The 22,005-nt window shown below is 36.5% G+C and overlaps 2 protein-coding genes across 3 annotated transcripts; one reads left to right on the plus strand and one right to left on the minus strand.

Annotated features, from left to right (window-relative positions):
- Window positions 1-307: 307 nt before the first annotated feature.
- On the plus strand, window positions 308-6,003 carry LOC106953194 (immunoglobulin superfamily containing leucine-rich repeat protein 2-like). Its single transcript, XM_015041780.1, has 2 exons — window positions 308-522; window positions 3,227-6,003. Exon 2 carries the CDS (start codon window positions 3,235-3,237, stop codon window positions 5,314-5,316), a length of 2,082 nt encoding a protein of 693 aa, XP_014897266.1. The 5' UTR covers window positions 308-522; window positions 3,227-3,234; the 3' UTR covers window positions 5,317-6,003.
- A 4,956-nt stretch (window positions 6,004-10,959) lies between these two features.
- Window positions 10,960-20,500, minus strand: LOC106953195 (stimulated by retinoic acid gene 6 protein homolog). 2 transcript variants are annotated; one of them, XM_015041782.1, is made up of 17 exons: window positions 20,260-20,500; window positions 20,114-20,180; window positions 17,746-17,831; window positions 17,523-17,662; window positions 17,272-17,438; window positions 16,327-16,434; window positions 16,035-16,102; window positions 15,184-15,263; window positions 15,040-15,101; window positions 14,804-14,966; window positions 14,635-14,710; window positions 14,410-14,543; window positions 13,628-13,745; window positions 13,438-13,539; window positions 12,463-12,626; window positions 12,248-12,382; window positions 10,960-11,289 (listed from the first exon to the last, which is right to left on the minus strand). In XM_015041782.1, the coding sequence occupies exons 1-17, from the start codon at window positions 20,355-20,357 to the stop codon at window positions 11,042-11,044; spliced, it is 2,016 nt and encodes a 671-aa protein (XP_014897268.1). In that variant the 5' UTR covers window positions 20,358-20,500; the 3' UTR covers window positions 10,960-11,041. The 2 variants fall into 2 exon arrangements, with proteins under 2 accessions (XP_014897268.1, XP_014897267.1); XM_015041781.1 differs by having other exon boundaries at window positions 15,184-15,266.
- Window positions 20,501-22,005: the final 1,505 nt, after the last annotated feature.

The raw sequence follows: 22,005 nt of genomic DNA on the forward strand, positions 1-22,005 counted from the left end.
TGGCTTACACTAGATTTTATCTTTTCACTCTTAATATTTCTAATGATTTATAAGGTATTTAGAGTTGAATTATCACGGGAGCCTTATCGTAAAGTGGGATCCATTTCTGCAGCTATTTCAGAAACTTCATACTTTATACTGTCGTACTTCATTTCTTTATACTAAACCACTGAGGCTAAACTATTCCACTTATTATGATTTAAATTATAGATTAGGCTATGACTCACCTCCCTCTCCATTTTTGAGAAAATTACAGGTCAGTTCCCCTTTAAAATATTTGTTTGGGGACTCGTTGACGTGGTTCCAGAGCAGACAGAGGAGGAGGGGGAGGTGGAGGGAGGAAGATGCTTCAGAATGACACAGATGTTCGCAGACGGCGTTCTCCCTCTGCAGCAAACTGGGGCTTTTTCCAACATGCCAGCGGACAAACTGACGCAGGAGCTGAGCTTTCTGGAGTCTGACAGCAAACACTGACTCACACGCTCTGGATTATTCTGCAGAATTAAAAAAACACAAACACAGGTAAGCTGCTCTCAGCTCTGACGCAGATCTTTTATTTATTCTGCCTGAACTTTGTGGCGTCTGATTTATGTAGGTTGTTGTGATGTTTGGGTCAGAATCAGACCAGACCTCCTCCTGCCTTTCAGCACCAAGGACAGAAGCTGCTGCGCACTTTAAAAACCAGACGCCTCGCTGCGTTTAACTGGGACCCATTAATGTGCAAATTTATTTCTGGTTCAGTGAGATCAGAGACAAAAAAAAAAAAACTTCATGGACTTCTCAAGTGAAAAACGTTTTAAAACCAGGCAAAATTGCTCATCTAAAATCTGTTTTATGGTGTGTAAAAATCAAAAATATTTCCATGTTGCACTGTAGAAATCTGGATATTTACAAAAACAAACCAGGTTTATTTTCTCTATGAGAAGCTGAATGGTTGCAGTAAGACATCATGTGAGCATTCACTGCAGAAACACAAAATCTTACAAAGTAATTATTGTCTAATTTCAAGTGCAAATATTTTAGAAATAACTTTTCCATAAAATATAAGAGCTAATTTAAAGTAAATAATTCCTTAGTATTCATGAAAAAGTTCTAGTTCCACCAGCAGATAATTTAATTTATAACATGGGAAAATGTCTAGTTATAAGTAAAATAATCTTCCAGTGGAACTAGAACTTTTTTAATATTAAGGAATTATTAACTTTAAAAAACTAATATATTTTGCTGAAAAGTTGCTTCTTAGTTGGTTTTGTCTTATTTCAAGTGGACTGAGATATTTGCACAACTAGAGCAAATATACTTAAGATTTTGTTTTCGCTTTAAATAATTTGATTAAATAGAATCTGCACCCTGCATTTCTTACGTATTGCCATTTCTATCACTGCCTCGCCTACTAGCAAATTAAAAAAAGGCCTTGCTGTGTGTATTTTTGTGTTTTCTAGTTAATGTAGTTCCTCTATTGTGTTGTCTATCCCCTGATCTATTCCAGATGCCTCTTGTTTCCCCTGATTATCTCCTGTGTATTTAATCCCGCCTGCTGTGTTCCCTGTTTCCTGACTGTGATGGACTGAGCAGTGAAAAGAGAACCACGCACAGGCTTAAATTTAAAAAGAATTGCTTTTTATTTAACCCAAAACAAAACCTTGGGTAAATAATGAAAAATGACAAAGTTGGGCCCATAAAAGAGGTCAAAGTAACAGAATTCAACTCAGACTGACTCAAACAAACAGACCTGTCTTCATGAGACAAGGGGGAACCTTAAATACTGGCTGATCAGGCCACATAGGAGACACAAAGGGGAGAAGACACAAAAACTTAACTGGAGCTAACAGAAGAAAATCCTATTTCCCTCTTGATGATGAGTAGTGGTATGAACCAATCTGCAGTCTCAGGTTTGCTCCACCCGTTCTCCTCCACCTCTTAGTTCTGCTGAAGGACTGGAGCAGCACTGAGGTAACTCAAAAAGAAACAAAGGTTAAATCAAGCAAAACATAAGTGTAAACTAAAATGTGTGCACTTATTATAGAATACAGTGTTATGATGTGTTGCCTTCTAAACAAAAAACAGTTATTCTGTAAACTAAATCCCAGATTTAAAAAAGCAAAATATAAGTGTGGTGAAACTGACTAAACTATTGTATGATTGGGTGTTACATTTGTGTGGCTGCAGCCATCACACTGATGAATCCTTGTTGTGAGGCTTTTGTCGTGTCATTGTTCCTCGCTGTCTTTTCGCCGTCTCATGCCGTTCCATTGTCTGAGTTTCCTTGCCTCACTGCTCACCTGTGCTACCTAGATTTCTGTTCACTTTTTGCCATCATCATTAAAACCATCATTTTTCACTACAACCACGTCTATCCTCACCATGAACAAACCTCCACTTATTCTACTATTCACCACATTTACTTTGTGTATTTCTGAGCAAACCATCTGGTCTTAAGAACTGAATCAAACTTATAAAGTTATTAATGTCAAAGGGGAGTTATTGTGTGAAATTAAAATTTTGTATTTTTTTTTTTTTTTTTTTTGTACTTCCATTTGGGTTTCTACTGCTTCTAAAAACAAACCAAGCACTTAAAAAAACCATCCAACTCTTTTCTGGCTATAAATTAATGTTTTTTGGTGTCTGGAAAATAAGCTGTTTCAAAAACTTCCCGACTGTTAAGTCACATTTGATGGGGACCCTACCGTTACCTAGCAACCCCAGCTGAACCCTGTTCGTTACCTAGCAACCCAAGCTGAGTTCCAGCTCATTTGGTCAGCTGCTTTTACTGCTGTATGTGCTGCACAATGGCTGTTGGAAAAGACAAAGTGTTTTGCTTTTGATTAACCATTCAGAAACCACTTGCTGCATTCTTGTTGGTTGTGCAGGAAGCTCTACTTCTACTTTTCCAAGATGTACAGTTGTATAATTCTGTTTGCAGCCATTTTCACATGCGAGTGTAAACGTTGAGTTCGGGAGCGTGGCCAACAGCTGTTTATGGGGACTTAAAGCGACAGGACACCCTAAAACAAAGCATTAAAACTGACCAGACTAAAGTCTAATTATCTAAGAGTGATTTTGTGCAAATAATGTAATGAACATGTTTTGTTTTTAATATTTCTTATCCATAGAAGTTTATTATGCCTTATTCCTTTAACTTGTACTACCTCACCTTTTATTCCAGTCAGATGTCTTTTACTGGGGAATGATGAATCAGTCTCAATTATTCTCTGCTGATTTACAGGAGCAGAAATGGCAGCAGCAGACATCCTCCGCTTTGCTCTGTGGATCATCACATTCCTCTCGTCCGTCCTCTGCTGCCCTGAGTCTTGTACCTGCTCAGATAAATACAGGCGCCTCTATGCTGAATGCTCCTACAGAGGCTTAGCCAAAGTCCCGGAGGGTTTGCCTTCCAATGTAACTACCGTGAGTCTCTCCGCCAATCTGATCGCCATGATCCCACTCGGCAGCTTCGATAACCTCACCCAGGTGACCTCCCTGTGGATGGCCCGCAATAACATCTCCTCCATCGAGGAAGGGAGCCTCGTACCTTTGGTTCATCTTCGTAACTTTGACATTAGCCACAATAAGATGGCGGACTTCCCCTGGGGGGATTTGCTGAACCTGACGGCTCTGGAGATGCTGAAGATGAACCACAACGAGTTGGCCCACCTGCCCAGAGACGCCTTTGCCAACCTCAAAAACCTTAGGTCACTCAGACTTAACAACAACAGGTTCGCGACCATAGCTAAGGGGACGTTTGACAGCTTGGTGTCTTTGTCGCATTTGCAGATTTTTAACAATCCTTTTGTGTGCACCTGCACCTTGGACTGGCTCAGAGACTGGATCTCCACAACCATCGTCTCAGTTTCGGATCAAAGCTTGATTACTTGCGCATCTCCCAAGGAACTTAAAGGTGAAGTCATTTCAAAACTGCCAGAGTCCAAGTGTACAAGCCCAAATGTCACAATACTGACTGAACCGCACGTTATCAACATGGTTTTCCATGAGAACTCTGAATTAATTTTGACCTGTGAGTTCAACGGAAACCCAAGACCTCTGGTGGTGTGGAATATTTCCAGCAAAGGCCAAAAACATGAGGTGGTTCTGTCTGTCACTGAGGATGACTCTGCAGAATCTAATGAAGGTTCTGACTCCTTAAAAGTGTTTAACAATGGCACGCTTCTCATTTCAAGCCTGAGACAAGAGGATGATGGGGACTACAGCTGCTCTGCAACAAATGTGTTTGGCAGAGCTGAAGATTCAGTGTCTGTTAAGGTGATTGCAAGTCCAAAACCAACACCAATCAAAGTGATGACCACAGTGCTCACTTCCACTCACACCAACCCAACAGTTCACCCACAAACCAAGAGAAAATCAGTCTTTGGTTCTCTAAATCTTCCAGATTTAGAAAGAAAAGACCCTACAATCCCTCCAACTGCTCACATCAATCCTAAATTTTATGAAGACACAACAAGATACCTGGTTCGTTCAAGCAAATGTGGCTTAACTGCGAACACAAAGAACATCTCCAGCCACATCCTGAACGCAAGCCTGGACGATGTAAAGCAATACACCTTTGACTTTGGTGTCATTGCACTTGGGGTGTCAGAAACAGAGGCAATGGTGCGACTCAATCCTCTACTTATACCCCAAAACAGGAGCCCCAGCCAAGCCAAGAGCTTCCAGAGTGACAGCGAGGAAAACTCCGGCTTTCCGGATGTCCTGGAAAACTTACAATCAAGCGGTATATATCTTTGCATCGCTACCGACAGCAAACACTCCGCTCTTCAGTGGTCACAGATCAAGGAAGGCGTCAACACCTACATGTTCAGTGGCTTACAACCCGGCACAAACTACTCCCTGTGTCTGACCTACAGAGGGGAGGACTGTGAAGTCCAGGTGCTGTTTGCCACCAGACGGAGGGTACCGAACCTCCTCATCATCATCTCCGTCAGCATCTGCCTGCTCACTGTGTCCACTGTGCCTCTGCTTGGCGCAATGTGCTTCCACCTGGTCTACAAGTACCGCAGTAAGACCTACCGTCTGATCCTGAAGGCCAAAGACCAGTACCACCTGGAGAGGAACCTGAACCTGAGCATGCACGCTCCCGTCAGAGAGTCTCAGAGGAAGATAAACGAGTACGAAGTGGAGACGGAGAGCGTAGACGATGGGGAGAAGGAGGCAGACACAGAGGAAAGCATCGTCACCGAGTCTTTCACTTGCAAGGGAAACGTAGATGACTGTGAGATGGGATCCGAGTACAGCGACAGGCTGCCTTTGGGGGCCGAAGCAGTCAATATTACCAGCAACTACAGATATCCCGATGACTAATCTGCAAACATGTTCTGACCCAAATCAGTCTTATTTCTCATTGGTTTGGTTTATTTTAAGCCCCAAAGAAGTTCTACTCTCCTTCACATTGATCTGACATGGATGAAGGTAGATTTGCTTTAAAGCAGAACCAAAGCTGCTAATGTCTGTAGCAGAACTCGAGCTAGACCCAAACTTCTGAGTGAAAATGGGCCCAAACCTGGGATGCAAATGGTTGATAAATGGGTTATTAGAATCAAATTTGTTTCAATCGATTAACTAATAAGTCCGATTAAACCTTTTTTCAGTGTTGTAGTTTGAATAAAGATGGCCGCGAAGATATCCCAGAACGGGAAAGAGAAACGGTCCAAGTAGAGTCCGGTATGCGGTTCTGTTTTGACATATAAACACTCAACAATAGAGTTGATTCTGCTGATGACGGAGCAGCATCAACCGATTTGCTACGAAGGCGAGGAGGATCTGATGACATAAACGTGAGGGAATAATGCAGAAAAATTGCAACATGATAGAAAAAATCATGATGCCAATAAGCATGGTTAATGTTGAGGTTTGTCTAAGTTTAATACTGTAAGTCAGTGTTTCTCAACCATGGCCCTCAGCGCCCCCTTGCAATGCATGTTTTAGATGTGCCTCTATTCCAGAACAGCTGATTCAAATGATTGCATGACCATCAAGTACTGCAGAAGCCCAGAGATACAATTCAGGTGTGGCAGAAGGGTAACACCTAAAACATGCAGGACAAGGGGGCGGTGAGGACCAGGGTTGAGAAACACTGTTGTAAGAGAACCACAATTTTCTATTTATTCAGTCAGTATTTAACACAGCTGATACAAAAATAGTTCAAATATAGCGACGTGCTTCTTTTTTTTTAAGTTCACCATATTATGAAAAATTTAGCCGGTCGGCCATCTGGAACTCATTATTTAAAAATTTGCATTCCTAGAACAAAATAAACAAGCTGTATGATTTTCAAGATAACTGTTGCACCACAGAATCAAAGCAGTCAATGTCTGTCTTTTTTTTAATTGATTTGACTGAAATGCTGAAGCCGCTTTCATGTCTGATGAGAAATGATGCAGCCAGAATATCAACAGACTCAACAAACAGCTTTAGAGATAATTTCACTGTCGTCTGTAGAAACACTGAAAATCTCCCTCATTTTCTATTTTTTAAAGCATTCTGTGTTTTTATGGATATCAAGAAAAAAAACACTGTCACTTCAAATGTAATGTCTTTATAAACAAAATTTGTTTGTACATGTTTTGTGCTCTCTTTGCACAAAACAACATAATATTTATTCTGAGAGGGAAGGGACTGAAAATTCTTCTTTTCAATAATTAAATTTGCAAAAGTATTAATAATATTAAAATGTTGTTTAATGGGTTTTTAGGAGATAGACTGACCAGTAAGGAAATGTGAATTGGAAGATGTTTTTTTTCTCTTTCTCTCAAATAAAAATCTACAGCATGCATACAGTATCAGCCTTCCTAAGTCAGCGCTTTATACAAGGTCTTTTTCATCATATTTTGCTCTATTGGTTCTCTACTTTGACTAGGCCATTCTGATACATCCAAATGCCTTTATCTAAACCATCTCACTACTGCTTTGATTGTTGTCCTCTCGTCGTTCTCTGGTTGGCCAGCCTGTACCTGCTGACGGAAAACATCCTCAAAGCATGATGCTGCCACTGCCGTGTTCTATGGTGTATTCAGAGTATTCTATGTGATGTGTTGTTTTTCTTATATATGGTATTTTGCTGTGGGTTACACAACATTTAATAAGGTATCAGAGTAAAGAGACTAAAAATAAATTAACATGTTTTTAAATATTTAGTTTTAGAATTATGCTCCATTCTATGTTGTTCTGTCACAAAATCTTAACTAAATATGAATAAAACTGCAAAAACACAAAATCTTACCAATTATTTTTGGTCTAGTTTTTGCTGCAGATATCTTAGTGAAATTGAAATAAGACAAAATAAACTTATAATGTACTTTTCACCAAACATAAGAGCTTTTTCTACATAAATAATTCCTTAATATTATTTCTCTTATAACAAGATTTTACCTGTGTAACAAGTGAAACTAGTAATCAGCTCTCTGGGGTCAGGATGGAAAAAGTGAAAAATGTTTTGGTCTTAGAGTAAATTATAACACTTAAAAAAACAGCTAAATATGAAAAACATGTAATTTACTGTTGTGATTTTTGTCTCATTAGGGATGGAGCTAAATCTCAGAAACCTAAATTCTGCTGCTTTAAAGGTAATCTTTTTGTCCTGTTTTAATGTCAGGATGTTCTGTGAAAATAAACAAAAAAACTGTAAACTTGCTGTTGGTAGAAATGTGTACAAACACTTCAGTATTATCTAATTATGTGTTCTGGGTGCTTCCCCAGTGGGCTGCTGTTTTAGAGGCCCTGCATGCTGCCTGTCTTCAATGTTTTCCACTCAAAATTCAACTTTATTTCTGTGCCTCTTGTCTGTTTAACTCAAGTGATAAAGGAAGTTGTCTGTTTTCATACATTCCCATTTAACCCTCCATGTGCCTCAATAAAATGTAAAAAGTGGGATAACTAATAGTTGTTCAACTGTTCTTATTGAAATGTGTGGCTGTTTTTTCTACAAATGCTGGAGAATAAACTATATAAAGACAAAACTTTATATATCTGTGGGCTATTTCGTGAAATTTGAACGTAAGAAAGATGAAAATATTACTTTAGTTTAACAAACAAAACAGAATTTGAATGATTTTAGTTCAGAGGCAAACAAAGATGGTCAAATAAAAAATAAAAAAATCTTGATAGTCTGCAAATCATCAGGGAACTGAGCACTAATGAGAGTCCAGCTGCTGTAAGCTGTTAGCCTACGATCGACCTCTCTCTGCTGACACAGATGCTAATATTGATTAGCACCGTCAGCCCGACTGTGGTGAACATCAATATGGAGTTAAAAACTAGCCTCTCAGAGCGGTTAGAGGCACAAAACGTGATCCAGCTGAAGATAAATTTCAGCCTCAGCTTGCTGTTATTCATTTGTCTGTTTGCAGAATTCACATGTTGCATGTTTTTATACTTCCATTGTGGTCTCTGCTGCTTCTAAAAACAACCCAAGCACTTGAAAAAGAAAGAAAGAAAAACAACCAGACATTTTTTTGGCATTTGGAAAATGGGCCGTTTCAAAAACCTCCTGCTGCACCGTTACCTAGTAACCTCAGCCACGTTCAGCCCGGTTACCTAGCAACATCAACCACGTCCAGCCCGGTTACCTAGCAACCCGAGCTGAGCTCCAGCATGTTTGGACTGTTGACTTACAATAAAACACACAACTTGCTGCATCTTGTTGGTTGGGTAGGAGGCTCTACTTTTGCTTTTCAAAGATATACGGTTGTAGAATTGTAAATGTTGAGTTAAACAGCTTATTTGTATATAAAGTGACAGGAGTCCCTAAAACAGCTCATTCTGACTAAAATCTCATTACCTAAGAATGATTCTGTGGAGAAATTGTAAAGAACATGTTTTGTATAGACCACAGACCAATAACCTGTTCAAGATAGCATAGCAGGTCACATTTAAATGTGCTGACATTTTAAATGACTGGCAGATGTGGATTCACTGCCTTGCCACGATTACGTGCCCGTTTCCAGAACAAAGGTCTTCAACTGTCTCCAGGGGGAAAACAAGAAACTGCCTCAGCATTGCAGCCATTTCTCTCTCCCTGTTTCAACTTCACAGAGATCAAACCTGATTGATGCTCTCTTCTAGCCAAACGAGTGGAAGGAGGAGAGAGAAACCAGATCCAGGTAACTTTGAGGTTAATGGTGTCTTCACTTTAAACGCAATTCAACTGGGGCAAAATGTTACATTTTCCGATGGTGTAGTTCGCTTTCACACAGCACTGAGTCAAACCAAACAAACCTATTTACCTCAGCAACTCCTCATCTTTTACTAGTAAGACGTATGTCAATAAAAATGGAGAGGCGTCAGAGTTTAGGGGATGTTGAATTTCTCTTTTGTCCTTGGTAAAAGACCACTTCTCCTGCAAACGTGTTTGTTTTGTTCCATTTACCCAAAATGCCTTGCGCCATTGTCTGCTTCCTGCTTTTAGAGCGACCTCCGGTCCGTTTGGCGTTAACGTTTGCATTCGGTTCGTTTCGACCTGACATAGGTTCACATTTGAGTTCAGTTACGAACAAATCGGACTTTCTAGGCAAACGAGCCAGAGTTTGTTGATACATCTGTGAATAAGTGTGTACACAAGGTAAGCTTGTATAAAACACTTCCTAAATCTAAAAATCATATTATTTCCACTGTATAATATTCTGTGTAAATTAACATGATAATGTTAAGTCCTATTAGAGTGTAGGATTTTCACAATAACCAATTTCATTTATTTCTTTTTCTGAACAAAAGTGAGGATATCTCACACGTGTGTGGTCTGTAAACAGAAAATATACAAAGAAACTTTTTTGTGTGAATTATCGCTTTCAGAGAATCAATAAACAAAAATACAGAATTTGCCGTATTTATTCAGCAGTACTGCACCAATGTAATATATAAACGATGCCAACGGCCAAAACACGAACGTTAGCGTTAGCAACATTATGCTAATTGGCTTTTGTACAGTCAACAATCATAACTATCAGTGGTTCGACTCATAGACAACACAATACGTATTTAGCACTAAAATAAACTTTAAAACAACACTTACTTTCTTTTATGAACGCACAAACTTCAGTACGTTGGTGTGTTACATCTAAATAGGTCCGGGCGAAAATCAGGCACGTGATGTCAAAGCAACATTAGTAGGAGGCCCTGGTTCCTGTAAAGTTTAGAGCCTAAAACAGTTTTTACAGCAGATACAGTGACTATAGCATGGTGATTGTACTGATAACATCTTACAACGAGGACCAGACAGAATGAGAAAGGGAATTTGTATAAAATAAAGGCAGTTAGCCCAAAACTTGTTCCTCATTAATTCCTGTGTAACAAATCTGATTTTATAACCGTCTAGCTCTCCATTCAGTGCATTGCAATTTATTTTAATTGGGGGAAACTGCAGACTCTGTTGTATGGGGTGTCGTTTGTAACGTTTCACAGTGAAAAGTTTACTTGGCTTATTTAACCTGTCAGAGGAGAAAATATGTTCATATTCATATTTTCACTATGACATTCATGCATTTATAAATGTCAAAGCTCCTAACTAAATATTTAATTAACAAGCTAAATATTTAGTTTGGAATATTATATATTATTATAGTTTGCTAAACATTCAAATTAAATATTTAGTTCCAAATTAAATTTTTAGTACAGGAAATAAATATTTTTATTGAGTTAGAAACTAAATACTAAGTTAGAAAAATAAATATTTATTTGTGAACTAAATATTTTGCTTGTAAGTAAAATATTTAGCTTCAAATTAAATATTTATTTTAGTTTGAAAATTAAACCCTTATTTTGGAAATTTAATGTTTTGTTGGAAAAAAAATTTAGTTTACAACTAAATATTTAGTTTAAGAACTAAATATTAAATTGAGCTCTAAATTAAATATTTATTTGATAACTAAGCATTTAATTTAGTGAATTAAGTGTTTAATTTTGAACTCTGATATCAGTAAAATGTCTAACTTGGTGAAAATATACCGGAAAATGATCCGGGTTAAATAAACCAAACTCTTGCTGTTCATTTTTTACTGTGTAACTTTGCAAACTGTTGCACATGCTAGCGCTCTCATTCAGTTTCATTTTGACTCGACGCGCCCTCAGAGGATGGGGCGGCCTCGGCTTCCGCCTTTTCCGCCTCCTTCTTGGAGCTGCGGGTGGGCGTGCCGTTTGGGACGCTCTCGGACGTCTGCAGGGTCTGGAAGTGTTTCCTGGAGCCCAGCAGGGACGGGTTGTTCACCAGCGTGTACAGCAGCTGCCAGCGAGTGCGAATCCTCCCACCGCTTGCCACCTTGTTGGGTCGGTTCTCAGGGCCTCCTGAAAGCACCAAGGAGGAGCTGGTCAGGTCAAAACGTTTTGACATACAGGTCAAAACTTTATAGACTTTTTCTCTGGGACATTAGTACAAAATAGTTCCTCATTTAGTTCATTGTGCAGATTTAATAGGCAACTATGGTGGCAAAAGGCCAAACGCTGCAAAAACACATGAATAACAGAAAATCCAAAACACACAAACACCAATCCAACAGAAAAATACTGCAAAAAAATTATACAATCACAAAAATGCAAGCTAAAAACTAAATGTTTTTTAATAAAAACCATTTATCAAAAAGAGTTTTGATTCGCAAAATAAAGATGTAATTTTAACAGAAGAATATTTTTAAATTACAAGAAAGTCGTTTCAATAGGAAAAAAGCTTCTAGTTACTGAGATCAGTGCAAGTGGTTCTTTCGAAATAGACAATTCTAATTTCATAAAATAAAGTTGTACCTTCATCTTATGAAGTTTACATAAAATAAAGTTACCCTTAATTTTATGTAGTATAACTTCATAACATTTTACTTCATAACTTTATGAAGTATAACTTTAGCTCCAAATTAAATATTTATTTTGTAACTAAATATTTAGTTCCCAAATAAAAAGAAATATAGATTTTGTTGTGAAGGAGTTTTTATAAAATTATTACTTCATTCTCCTGATAGTGTGACTTTTATTCTCACTTTGTTTTGATTTTACCGTAAAATGATTGTAGTCTCATATTATAATGACTGATTTATTGAAATATTATAATATAAAAAATTAAAAATTATAGTTTGAAAGTTAAAGTTAACCTGGTTCCTAAATAAATAGAAACTGTAAATAATGTTTGTCAAACAAGATGGCTGCCTTAAGTATGATGATGTCACTCTGAACAAATCCAAGGAGCGAATCGGTGGGAAAAAATCCAGATTTTCCAAATCTTCCATTAGTCGTTTGTAGCTCAGCGTCTTCCTACCTTCTTCTGCGTCTCGTGTTTTCTGTCCTCTGCCGACCTCAACCATCATGTCCAGCAGGAGTCCGCAAAACGCCTTCAGCACCGGGTGGGACTGACTCACCTCCACCTTCAGGAACTGGGTGTAGTATCTGTAGGCTGAGTGGCGTCAAAAAAACCAAAAACCTCCAGATCAAAGCTTTAAAAAAATCCAAATATTAGAGTTTGAATGTGTTTACCTGGATCGTGGGACTCTGCGGTGCGATGGAGGAGACTGATGTCAATCCGACCGAAGTGGACGATGTTGAACAAGGCCGTTATCACAATTCTCCAAATACCGACAATCAGACCCACAACGACGTTCACCACAAACAGCAGGTAGGTCAGGAGGAAGAGGCTCTCTCTGAAATTCACCAAAACATTTATTTATTTTTTCAATTAATTGGTATATAGGTTTTTTTATTCATTCTCTGAAATCCTGCTGAGAAAATTGGTACCAATTAGTTTTGATTTGAGGAAATTCAAAAACAGGTGGCAAAAATTTTGCTGAATATTTTGCTAATTGTGCAACATTGTTTTGAATCTTGCTGAGAAAATTGGCAGAATTTTTGCCAAACGTTTTGCAGAAATTTGGCAAAAGTTTTATTTTTTTTGCTAAAACTGCAAAATTGTTTTGAGTCCTCTTGAGAAAACAACATATTTTTGAATTAATGAAATTCTAAAATAGGTGGAAAAATTGGAATAAATTATTAATTTTGAGAGAAAACAAACCCGAGTGAGATTCCTCAAGGCGCCATTTTCAGACAGTTTATTAAATATCTAAATGCTCTCCCAGGTTTAGCACTTTAAAACATATATTTGAATAAATGCTATTTATAATTATAAGGTTTTCTTATAATAACCAATATTATCTTTTAGAAGTTTACCAGCTTTTAGATGTTTATTTTTTACATAATATTGTATTGACTGCTTTTTTCTTTGCAAATAATGCATTATTTGTAAGTAAATCTCATAATATGAGTCTTAATGTGTACAAAAAAACTTGTCTTGTTTTTTTTTAACATTATTACAAAATTAAAGGCTTAATTTCATAAAGTTTATTGAAAAATTAAATATGTTTGCTATGATTTGCAGATTATTTTGTTAACTTAATAAATTGTTTCTAAATCTTTATAATAACTATACATGCATTAAGCAGAACCCAGCAAACAAACCTGTTTTTTAAATCTCTAGTACCAGAATCCTTTTTGACAAAGAAAAACTGAGCAGTTACATGTTGAAGCACTGTCACCAGAATGACTGTCACCCAAAACGGCCTGAAAAATCACCAGAATGAAAAACGTATCAGTACATTTATCTTCTGATCCAGTTTAAAATGGAAAGATCTTAGTGATGCACACTCACCATGATTTCCCAGCAACTTCAAAAACGATAATGTTGCGGCCATAAAAAACAGGGATGATGATTAAAAACACCAGAAATAAGAAGCAGATGAAAAACACAAGGGTCTGGATAGCCATCCCTGCCAACACGACAGAAATTAAAATCAGCTTCAATTTTCAGAAACACATTGCAATATGTCACTTTTATTTTATAAATATTTACAAGGAAGGAAGAGAAAGATTGAATAAATGCATAGTGGTGATATATTTTAAATAAACTGCAGTTGGACACAGTTGTGAAGGAGTAGAACTCATTTTCATAGAAAGCCATTAATCTAAATAAATTGTATAAAACTGCAGAACTAAGCAAAGGTGGTTGCTAGCAATGCAGCTGCACTTTGTTTATGTTGAAGAACAGAATACATGCATATAAACATGAGTTTATTTACCAAATGTGAAATAATTTAATCCAAAGTACAGCTATAACATTAACAGATGCAAGTTAAGGAAGCTAACATTGCTAGCATTTATGCTAATACGTAGTAGAAGTGTACAATAACATTAGCATAAAACCTTAAAAAGAAGTCTAGAGTGTCTAGGATAAGGTAAATAGATAAAGTAAATAAACCAACATGGATTAAACAATATATATTTATATTTCCTACATTAATTTCAGCTTGAGGACGTTGTTTATTATTGACATGTTGTTGTTTAAGGTTAAACGGATTATGTGCCAGAATTATGCTTCAATAAGTTCAAATATGTTCTGTTTTCCTAATTTATTTGATAATATTTAATAATCACCGAGGCAAACGATCGCAGCTTGATATCCGGTTAAACCCATCCAGCAGAAAACTCCAGATCTGGACGGACTGATGGTCTTCTGGGTGTTGTAGTTCTTATACGCGTCTCCTTTATACAGTCCTTTCAGGTTCGATCTGAGATTAAGTTACAGATTAATAAGATTCAGATATGAAACTAAGGCATGTTATGAGCTGAAAATGTTTCCAAAGAGAAATATTTTTCCACCTGTGAAGAACCATGGACCTCATTAGCATTACGAGACTGACCAAACAAGACAGCGTCATGGCACAGAGGTAGCACACTGTTACAAAGAGACACAAAACAAAACTCTTGTTTTAAAAAGCTAGACTTAGAAGGTTTTTGAAAATACAACATAATAATTTTCTCCGCCAACCTTCCAGCAACCAGGTGTAGAAAGTCACGATTCTGACGACCTCCATCCTGTCGTCGGACAGAATAATCCCAAATCCCAGCAACAGGAAGGCGATGTTTTCATCTATTCCTGCGTGGACGATGTGTAGAGTTGGAACCACCAGGACAACCAACAGCAGTGCAGTCTATGAAGAGAAAAACACTTCCTCATATGTTCACCAACTAAACAGGCAGAAAGGTTAAATCATAGAGGCGTACGTGATAGATGGCCACGCAGGTAACAAAAGACAACACAGCCAGCTTCACTGGGAACTGGAACACTGGAGGTAAAACAGAAAATTATTATTGGATCTTAAAGTTTATGGTGTTAAATAAAATATCTATCAGTGTGAATAATCTCACCTTTTTCAGGTAAATAAATGTAACTCTTTGGCACCTCCAGTATTCTCTCCACCAGTGACGGTTTGTCTGTTTCTGAAGAGCTGCTGTACATTATTAACATTTAGTATTTTCACTGAAAAACACAAAATCTCACCAAGTATTTTTGGTCTAGTTTCTAATGCAAATATCACAGTATGGAGGACCAATGCTGACATAATTAAAAATAAAAGCAGAAATGCATTTATTTTTGTTATTTTGAATATTAATACCTCTAATCTATTTTATAGATTCCTTATATAAGCAAAAATGTGTGTATAAGGAAAAGGAGAAACAATTTTTGTATGAAAAAAAGAAAAAACAAAAAGCATATATTTCTGCTTTTATTTTTAATTATGTCAGTTTTGGTCCTCCATATATTACATTTGTAATAAAAAATTACAACTGTACAGCAAGACATAGGAGCTTGTTTTAGGTAAATAATTCCTTTATCTTGATGAAAAATTACCAGCTATAAGTGACATAATCTCCCAGTGGAACAAAACATTTTCCAATATTACAAGTTATTATGTTTGTTCCAGAATTAAGGAATTATTATTAATCCTGCTGAAAAGTGAATTGTAAGTTAGTTTAGTCTTTTTTCAAGTATACTAAGATATCAGCAGCAGAAACTAGACAAAAATACATACAAAGTTTTTATCCTGAAATAAATTTGCAGCTATTTATTAAAATATATTTTAAACTGCGAAAACTTAAAATCTTTATGATATAGTGGAACATCATGCAACCAAAATACTGAACATTTGATCTTTTGTGTTTTCTTCAGATGTTTTATTAAACCTATCAAACTAAGTCTCAGTTTTTTCTCCACTCACCAAACGGTTGAAGACTTTTTCTTGAGGAGTAACTTGACATAGTCGGTGTAGTAGCTGCTGTCAAGATCCTACAAGCAAGAACAGTTTGTTGTGACATCAGTTTTTACCCTTCTGATCAATATTTTTATTCTTTTTTAATATAGCGGCAATTCTTCCTTCTTACTTTGCAGCAGCAATTATCTAACAGACAAGTGTTCAAACTGATGTGGTTTCATACATTTATAGTAAGTAAAATCCTGTATTTCTCATCTTTACAAGAAAAACTTAATTACTAATAAATTTGAATCCTCACCTCGTCGGTCGTTGGTCCTTTCACAAACAGCACAGGAAACTGAATACAGAGATACGCCAGGCAGGCCAGCTGGGGCAGACTGGCAAGGAGGGCGTAGTGCTTATAGATCTGCAAAATTAAAAGAAACAAACATATTTCTAACTAAATATTCACCACAAATTCTTCTCAAGGCTACGGAAAAAGATTAAGGCCACTAATTTAAAAAAAAATCTGAATTCTTTTCTCAGAATTCGGAATTTAATCTTATGAAATAAAAAATCAGCGTCCTGAAATTAAAGTCAAAATGCTGAGAAAACAGTCAGAATTGAGAGAAAATGTCAGTGTTTCTTCTGTGGCGCTAATCATCTTCTGCAGTACGACGGCATATTTGGGAAGAAAAATTAAGACGAGTAAAGTTCTGCCAAAAACGTAAGAATTTTTTTTTTAATTGTGTCACGCTGAAAATTTCCTTAAAAAAAACAAAAAAAACAGAACTCAGGAATATTTAAATTAATTAATTTTAGAAATTTGTGAGTGAAAAAACACAGAAACTTCTAGAGTTTCAAAAGTCGAAAAAGTTCCTTTTTTAAAACTTAGAAATTTTGATGTTTTTTTTTCTTTAGAAAATTTCTGAGAATAATCTAAAAATGTCCAAGTGTTTTCCAAAAAGTGACTCTTCCTTTTTTATGTACAATGGCCTCAATATGCTGTTGTAGAACAGAGTGGTGTTTGATGCAAAATGCACTTTACACAGTTCTTGTCATAAGTGAAATAATCTGCCAGTAGAGCGAGAACTTCATCAATATTGAGGAATTATTACTAAAACAAGTTCTTATATCCTACTGAAAGTAGGCGTACTAAGATATTTTCACTAGAAACTAGACCAACATTAATTGGTAATATTTTATTTTTGCAGTGCATAGGACCCTCCTAAACATGAGGGTTGTGTATTATGGGTTGCTTCACCTCTGGCGTCTTTGGACAGTCAAACTTCTGCCATACCAGGACCCCAAAGTGAGTAAAGGACAGCAGCGTCCCAAACACGTAACTCGCGTTGCGCTGCAGCGTGCCGCAGACCAGCAGAGGATAGTACAGGACCGGATAGTAGAAGATGGCAATTATCTTCATGTACTCTGCAAAAAAAAAAAAAAAAGTGAAAAATGTCATTGTGTGATTTAAATGATTAAAAATGTAGTTTCTGTCTGATCTGACGACACCTTTGATGTTTGCCGGCGTGTCTTTGATGAAGGGCAGCGGATCCGGAGCGATCATCAGCATGGCCAGCTTACTGAAGACCAGACCAAACACAGCCATGACCAGGCCCTTCTGCTGGGTCTGGTCCAGGAAGTTGGCTGGACTAAAGCAAAAATATGCACAGAACTGTTACACAATCTTAACTTTAAAAAACAGCTATTTTATTCCATATGTTCTTATATTCACCTGAAAATGCTGGATGAACCTCGTGCGAACCCCTGGCACAGTTTGTTTTTCCGGGTGAGAGCTGCCAGGATTAGCATCATCACAAACTAAAGGCAAAGAGGAAAACATGCCACATTATTGTGATATAAAAACTGTATTTAATTCCACGTCATGCGCAGAAATAAAGAGATTTATTTCCAAATAAAAATCTGAAAACTATGGCTTCGATAGTCCGTTTGCCTACAAAGTTCTGTTTGTATGGGCAGGTGTGAACCGCTCCAAAAGCAGGAAGTGAGTAAATACAACCAAAACAAACATGTCAACTTTGCGCTAGCATTAGGAATAGCTCTTGGTTTTTATCAAAGACAAAAGAAAAATCCTACAATCACTAATTTGAAGCTGCTACATTTTTGTTTAAATTTTGTGAAGAAGGAAGTTGTGTTCCGCATATGGTGTTCGTGTCTTTTTCTGAGGTTTGTCTTCAGTGGTTCTTGGTGCAGCGCCCCCACAGGCGAGGGGGGGAACAGGTTTTTAAATTAGATTGAATCATTTCACTGAGTGCAGTGAGAAAGAGAACCGCAGCAGCTGAAAATGTAACAAATGTTGCAGCTTTGGTTCCATATCGAACCGAGTCTACCAGACCATCAGGAGGGAGGAAAACATCCGGCTCATTGTTCTGTGGGTAGGCAGTCGTTTTGCCCATCTTTGAAGATATTTATTAACCTCTAATGGTTTTTCTTCTGTCTTTTATTGAGTTTCATCCATTTCCCAGTTTCCTCCATGTTTCAGGATTGGAACTGTGTTTGGTATTAGGTTTCCTCTTTAGCATTTTGTATTTAATCAAATATTTCAATTCTAGTCTCATTCAACCATATCACCTTCCTCCAAATGTCTGTGAGATATTTAATGCTTTCATAACCTAATCCTAGTTTAAACTTCTCCAGAACTGTCTTCCTGTCTGATGTGTTCATTGGTGTCGGTGATGTTTGCTCATTATTGCGCTCTCAAACCTCTGAGGCCTTTACTGAGCAGCCAATTAGGCAATTCCTGAAGGTAACTGGTAGTGCAAACATTTGTTTTTGTTGTAACAGGGTAAAGGTTGCTTAATACAAAGGTATGCTCTGCTTTTTAGACTCTTATTTGTACATAATTTCATATCACTGTCCTTCAACTTCACAATTATGCACTAATTTGTGGCTGCATGACAAATAATGAACCTTGACTGAAAGAGAAAGTTTGCTTTGGAGAAAAAAAACCCTTTTCAGGCCAAAGTTTCTCATTATGTCTGGAGAGTAGAAAAACTCCTTCTGCAGAAGTTTACATCAATTACTGAGAAAAAAACAAGGTCAGGTCTGTAGAACAAAATGTTATCTGACCGAGTTTTTAAATGATTCACTTGTAAACAAATGCAGTCAAAGAACAAGAATCATTATAAACTAAAAGGTTTGACTCACAAAGTTTTACAGCAAAAATGCTATCAGGGCTGAAACGATTGTGAGATTAATCGTGATCAACTAATTTAACGATTGATGAATTGTTAACAGGAGCGTACAGACTCAAAACAAAAGCCAATTCCTGTAAGAACAAGACACTCATAATAACAAGAGAAAAACTATACAAAAAAACATGTACAAATTGAATTTAAGATGGAAAACAAACTCCTAAAGTTTTATGTTCAAAATGATGTAAGTACTGCTGAAATGATTAATCGGATTAATCACGATCAACTAATTTAACGATTGATTAATTGCTAACAGGAGTATACAGATAAAAAAATAACTAATTGCTGCAAAAACATCATAATCAGACTAGCAATTAAGCCAAAATATACAAAATATATAGATGATGCATTTAAGATGATAAAAAAACTCCTAAAGTTTTACATCCAAAATGATGTGATATGGGCTGAAACAGTTAATCAGATTAATCAACTAATTTTGCTATCCAATTATTCATTGCTTAACCCAAACTATAACAATCAAATCAGTGCTACACCGTTTTGATGTTGATTCAAGCAGAAAGGATGAGTTTTTTACATGTTAGAGGCATCCTTTGCTATAAATGATAAAGCGTTCACTAAAACAATGCTGTTGTTACATTTTAGACAATAAAATGTTTTTCTTCTTTAATTTTTTAAAAATGTATTTCTATACTGCTTTGCAAAGTCATAAATAAAAAATCTGCCATGTTTTATCTGATTAATCGATTAATCATCACAATGATAGATTAATCAATAACTAAAATAATCACTAATTGAATTTCCAGTTAAAAGAGTAAAGCTAAACCTCTCTACATCAGCTCAAATATAATAAAATTGCAGCTTTACATTAATTAGCAGTTTCTGTCCAGTTCCCCTTAACTTGTATTAATGTTTCCTGCATGTACTTACAGATATTGACAGGATGCATATGTGGAAGTATTTCTCATCTGCAGTCGGGTCACAAGGTAAAATGACTCTGAGAGAAAAGGGGGGATTACATTATAAACAGCAAATGTCTGAAAATATTAACTGTGCCTCAAAGTTTTCCTCCTCACTCCTTCGGGGGTTTGGTCGGCTCTGGGTTGGAGTACCAGTCGGCGTAGTCGTAGTAGGAATACTGAAAAGGCTCGACCTCCGGCTTGCTCTGGTTCATCTCGGCTGTTTGACTGGAAGCAAACAGGAGAAGAGTGGAAAACGAAGATTTTTCCCCTCAGAACAAACCCTGCTGGTGGTGAAACGTGCCTGAGAAAAGTTTGGCTTGTGCGCCTGATACAGCCCAGTGCGACTAGGAGATCAATGCAACAGATTAACAGCAGGAAGAAAGGGAGGGCAAAACAAGCAAGATTTAAATGAACAGAAACAGAGAAGAAGAAGAAAAATTATTTTCATTTGTTTTCTCTGAAATACCTCAAATACCAGTCACTTTAGCTAAATACTGAATATTTTAAAGTGCAAAATAACACATTTTAGCTTTAGGACAAAAGTTTCTACTTGGGAAAATACAATAAAACTACTTGTCACTTTTCAAACAAACTAATGTTTTTATAATTAATCATAAAACTTTCATCAAAGGAGCTGAGAACTAAAATAATTCAGTTTATTTTCATCAGATACTTACATTCATTATATATTTCTAAACTCTTCCTGTTTTGGGCTGGTTGGGATTAAAAAATGTATGTCAAATTACTAAATGTCAGAATAATGAAGGTATTTTTTATTTATTCCTCTTTCAAAAATAATTATTTCAGTAATCGATTATTCTGTTGATTATTCTCATCACTAATCAAATAAAAAATTACACATTTTGTAGAATTTTCATACAACTTTAACCTTTTCATACAATCTTATGAATACAGTAAAAGTAAAAACAAATAATTCAATTCCTTTTTAAAATAAAAATAAACATTTTATTGCCTAAAATGGAAAAATACAAGATTATTTTAGTGAATTTGAAACAGGTTTGGGAAGAACATATTTATCTTCTTTATCTGTTTTGTTCAGTTATGGTTTATTTACTGCTCTAAATATGTTGGGGGTTTCAGCTAATTACCTCTTTTCCGACTGTCTTCTCTAGTTAACGATTAATTCATTACAGAAGTAGTTGACCATTATTTTAACAATCGATTTATCAAGATTGATCACAAATAATCATTTCAGCTCTATTTAAGTGTGAAGATTATTTTTTTAAAAGATGATATTGTTGTTTTAAAACCTCTTGTGGGTGATTTCTACTTGTGTTTAAAGGCAACAACTCAAATACACTATTTCTATTTGTCATTAAAGACCGCTCCAAATACAGAAACTACAGCGCAGGGCATTCTGGGTAAATACAACCAGAACAAACGCGCTAAGCTAGCGCGGCGCTAGCGGGAGAAATGACTCGTGGTCTTTCACCAAAGAAAAAAGAGAAATCCCACAACCGCTAAAATCCGATGTCACTCCGTTTGTGTTTAAATTTCTTTGAAGAAGGTAGTTTTTGCTCTGTGTCTTCTTCATTGGCTTTCCTGTCGTTTCCTTCAGTGATTCTTGGTGCAGCGCCCCCAGAGGCGAGAAGGGGAACGGGTAGGGATACCCTAACATCTACCAGTAATTTCAGAGATAAATGGATCATTTAAACTGATTCCGTGTATACCGATGAATGAATAAAAGATTGTTCTTCATTTGATTCCATTTATTTCATATGTATGTGAAATGCGACATTATTATTACTCATTCTTTTGTCTGTTTTCATCTTGAAACACCAGATTGAGTAATTTCTTGTCCGGATGATGATGTTATGCCATGCAGGTTTTTCTGCAACT

The sequence above is a fragment of the Poecilia latipinna genome, unplaced genomic scaffold, assembly GCF_001443285.1.
Source record: "Poecilia latipinna isolate Pla-1442-1.1 unplaced genomic scaffold, P_latipinna-1.0 Scaffold569, whole genome shotgun sequence".
NCBI lineage: Eukaryota > Metazoa > Chordata > Actinopteri > Cyprinodontiformes > Poeciliidae > Poecilia > Poecilia latipinna.

Bases quoted from the DNA above. Each gene is read 5' to 3' on its own strand.
- LOC106953194 (XM_015041780.1), top strand. From the start codon at position 3,235: ATGGCAGCAGCAGACATCCTCCGCTTTGCTCTGTGGATCATCACATTC.
- LOC106953195 (XM_015041781.1), bottom strand. From the start codon at position 20,357: ATGAACCAGAGCAAGCCGGAGGTCGAGCCTTTTCAGTATTCCTACTAC. The intron at 16,103-16,326 runs GTGAGGATTCAA...TCTTGCTTGTAG, and splicing joins AAGGACCAACGACCGACGAG to GATCTTGACAGCAGCTACTA. The intron at 15,102-15,183 runs GTGAGATTATTC...TTTTACCTCCAG, and splicing joins CATTTATTTACCTGAAAAAG to TGTTCCAGTTCCCAGTGAAG.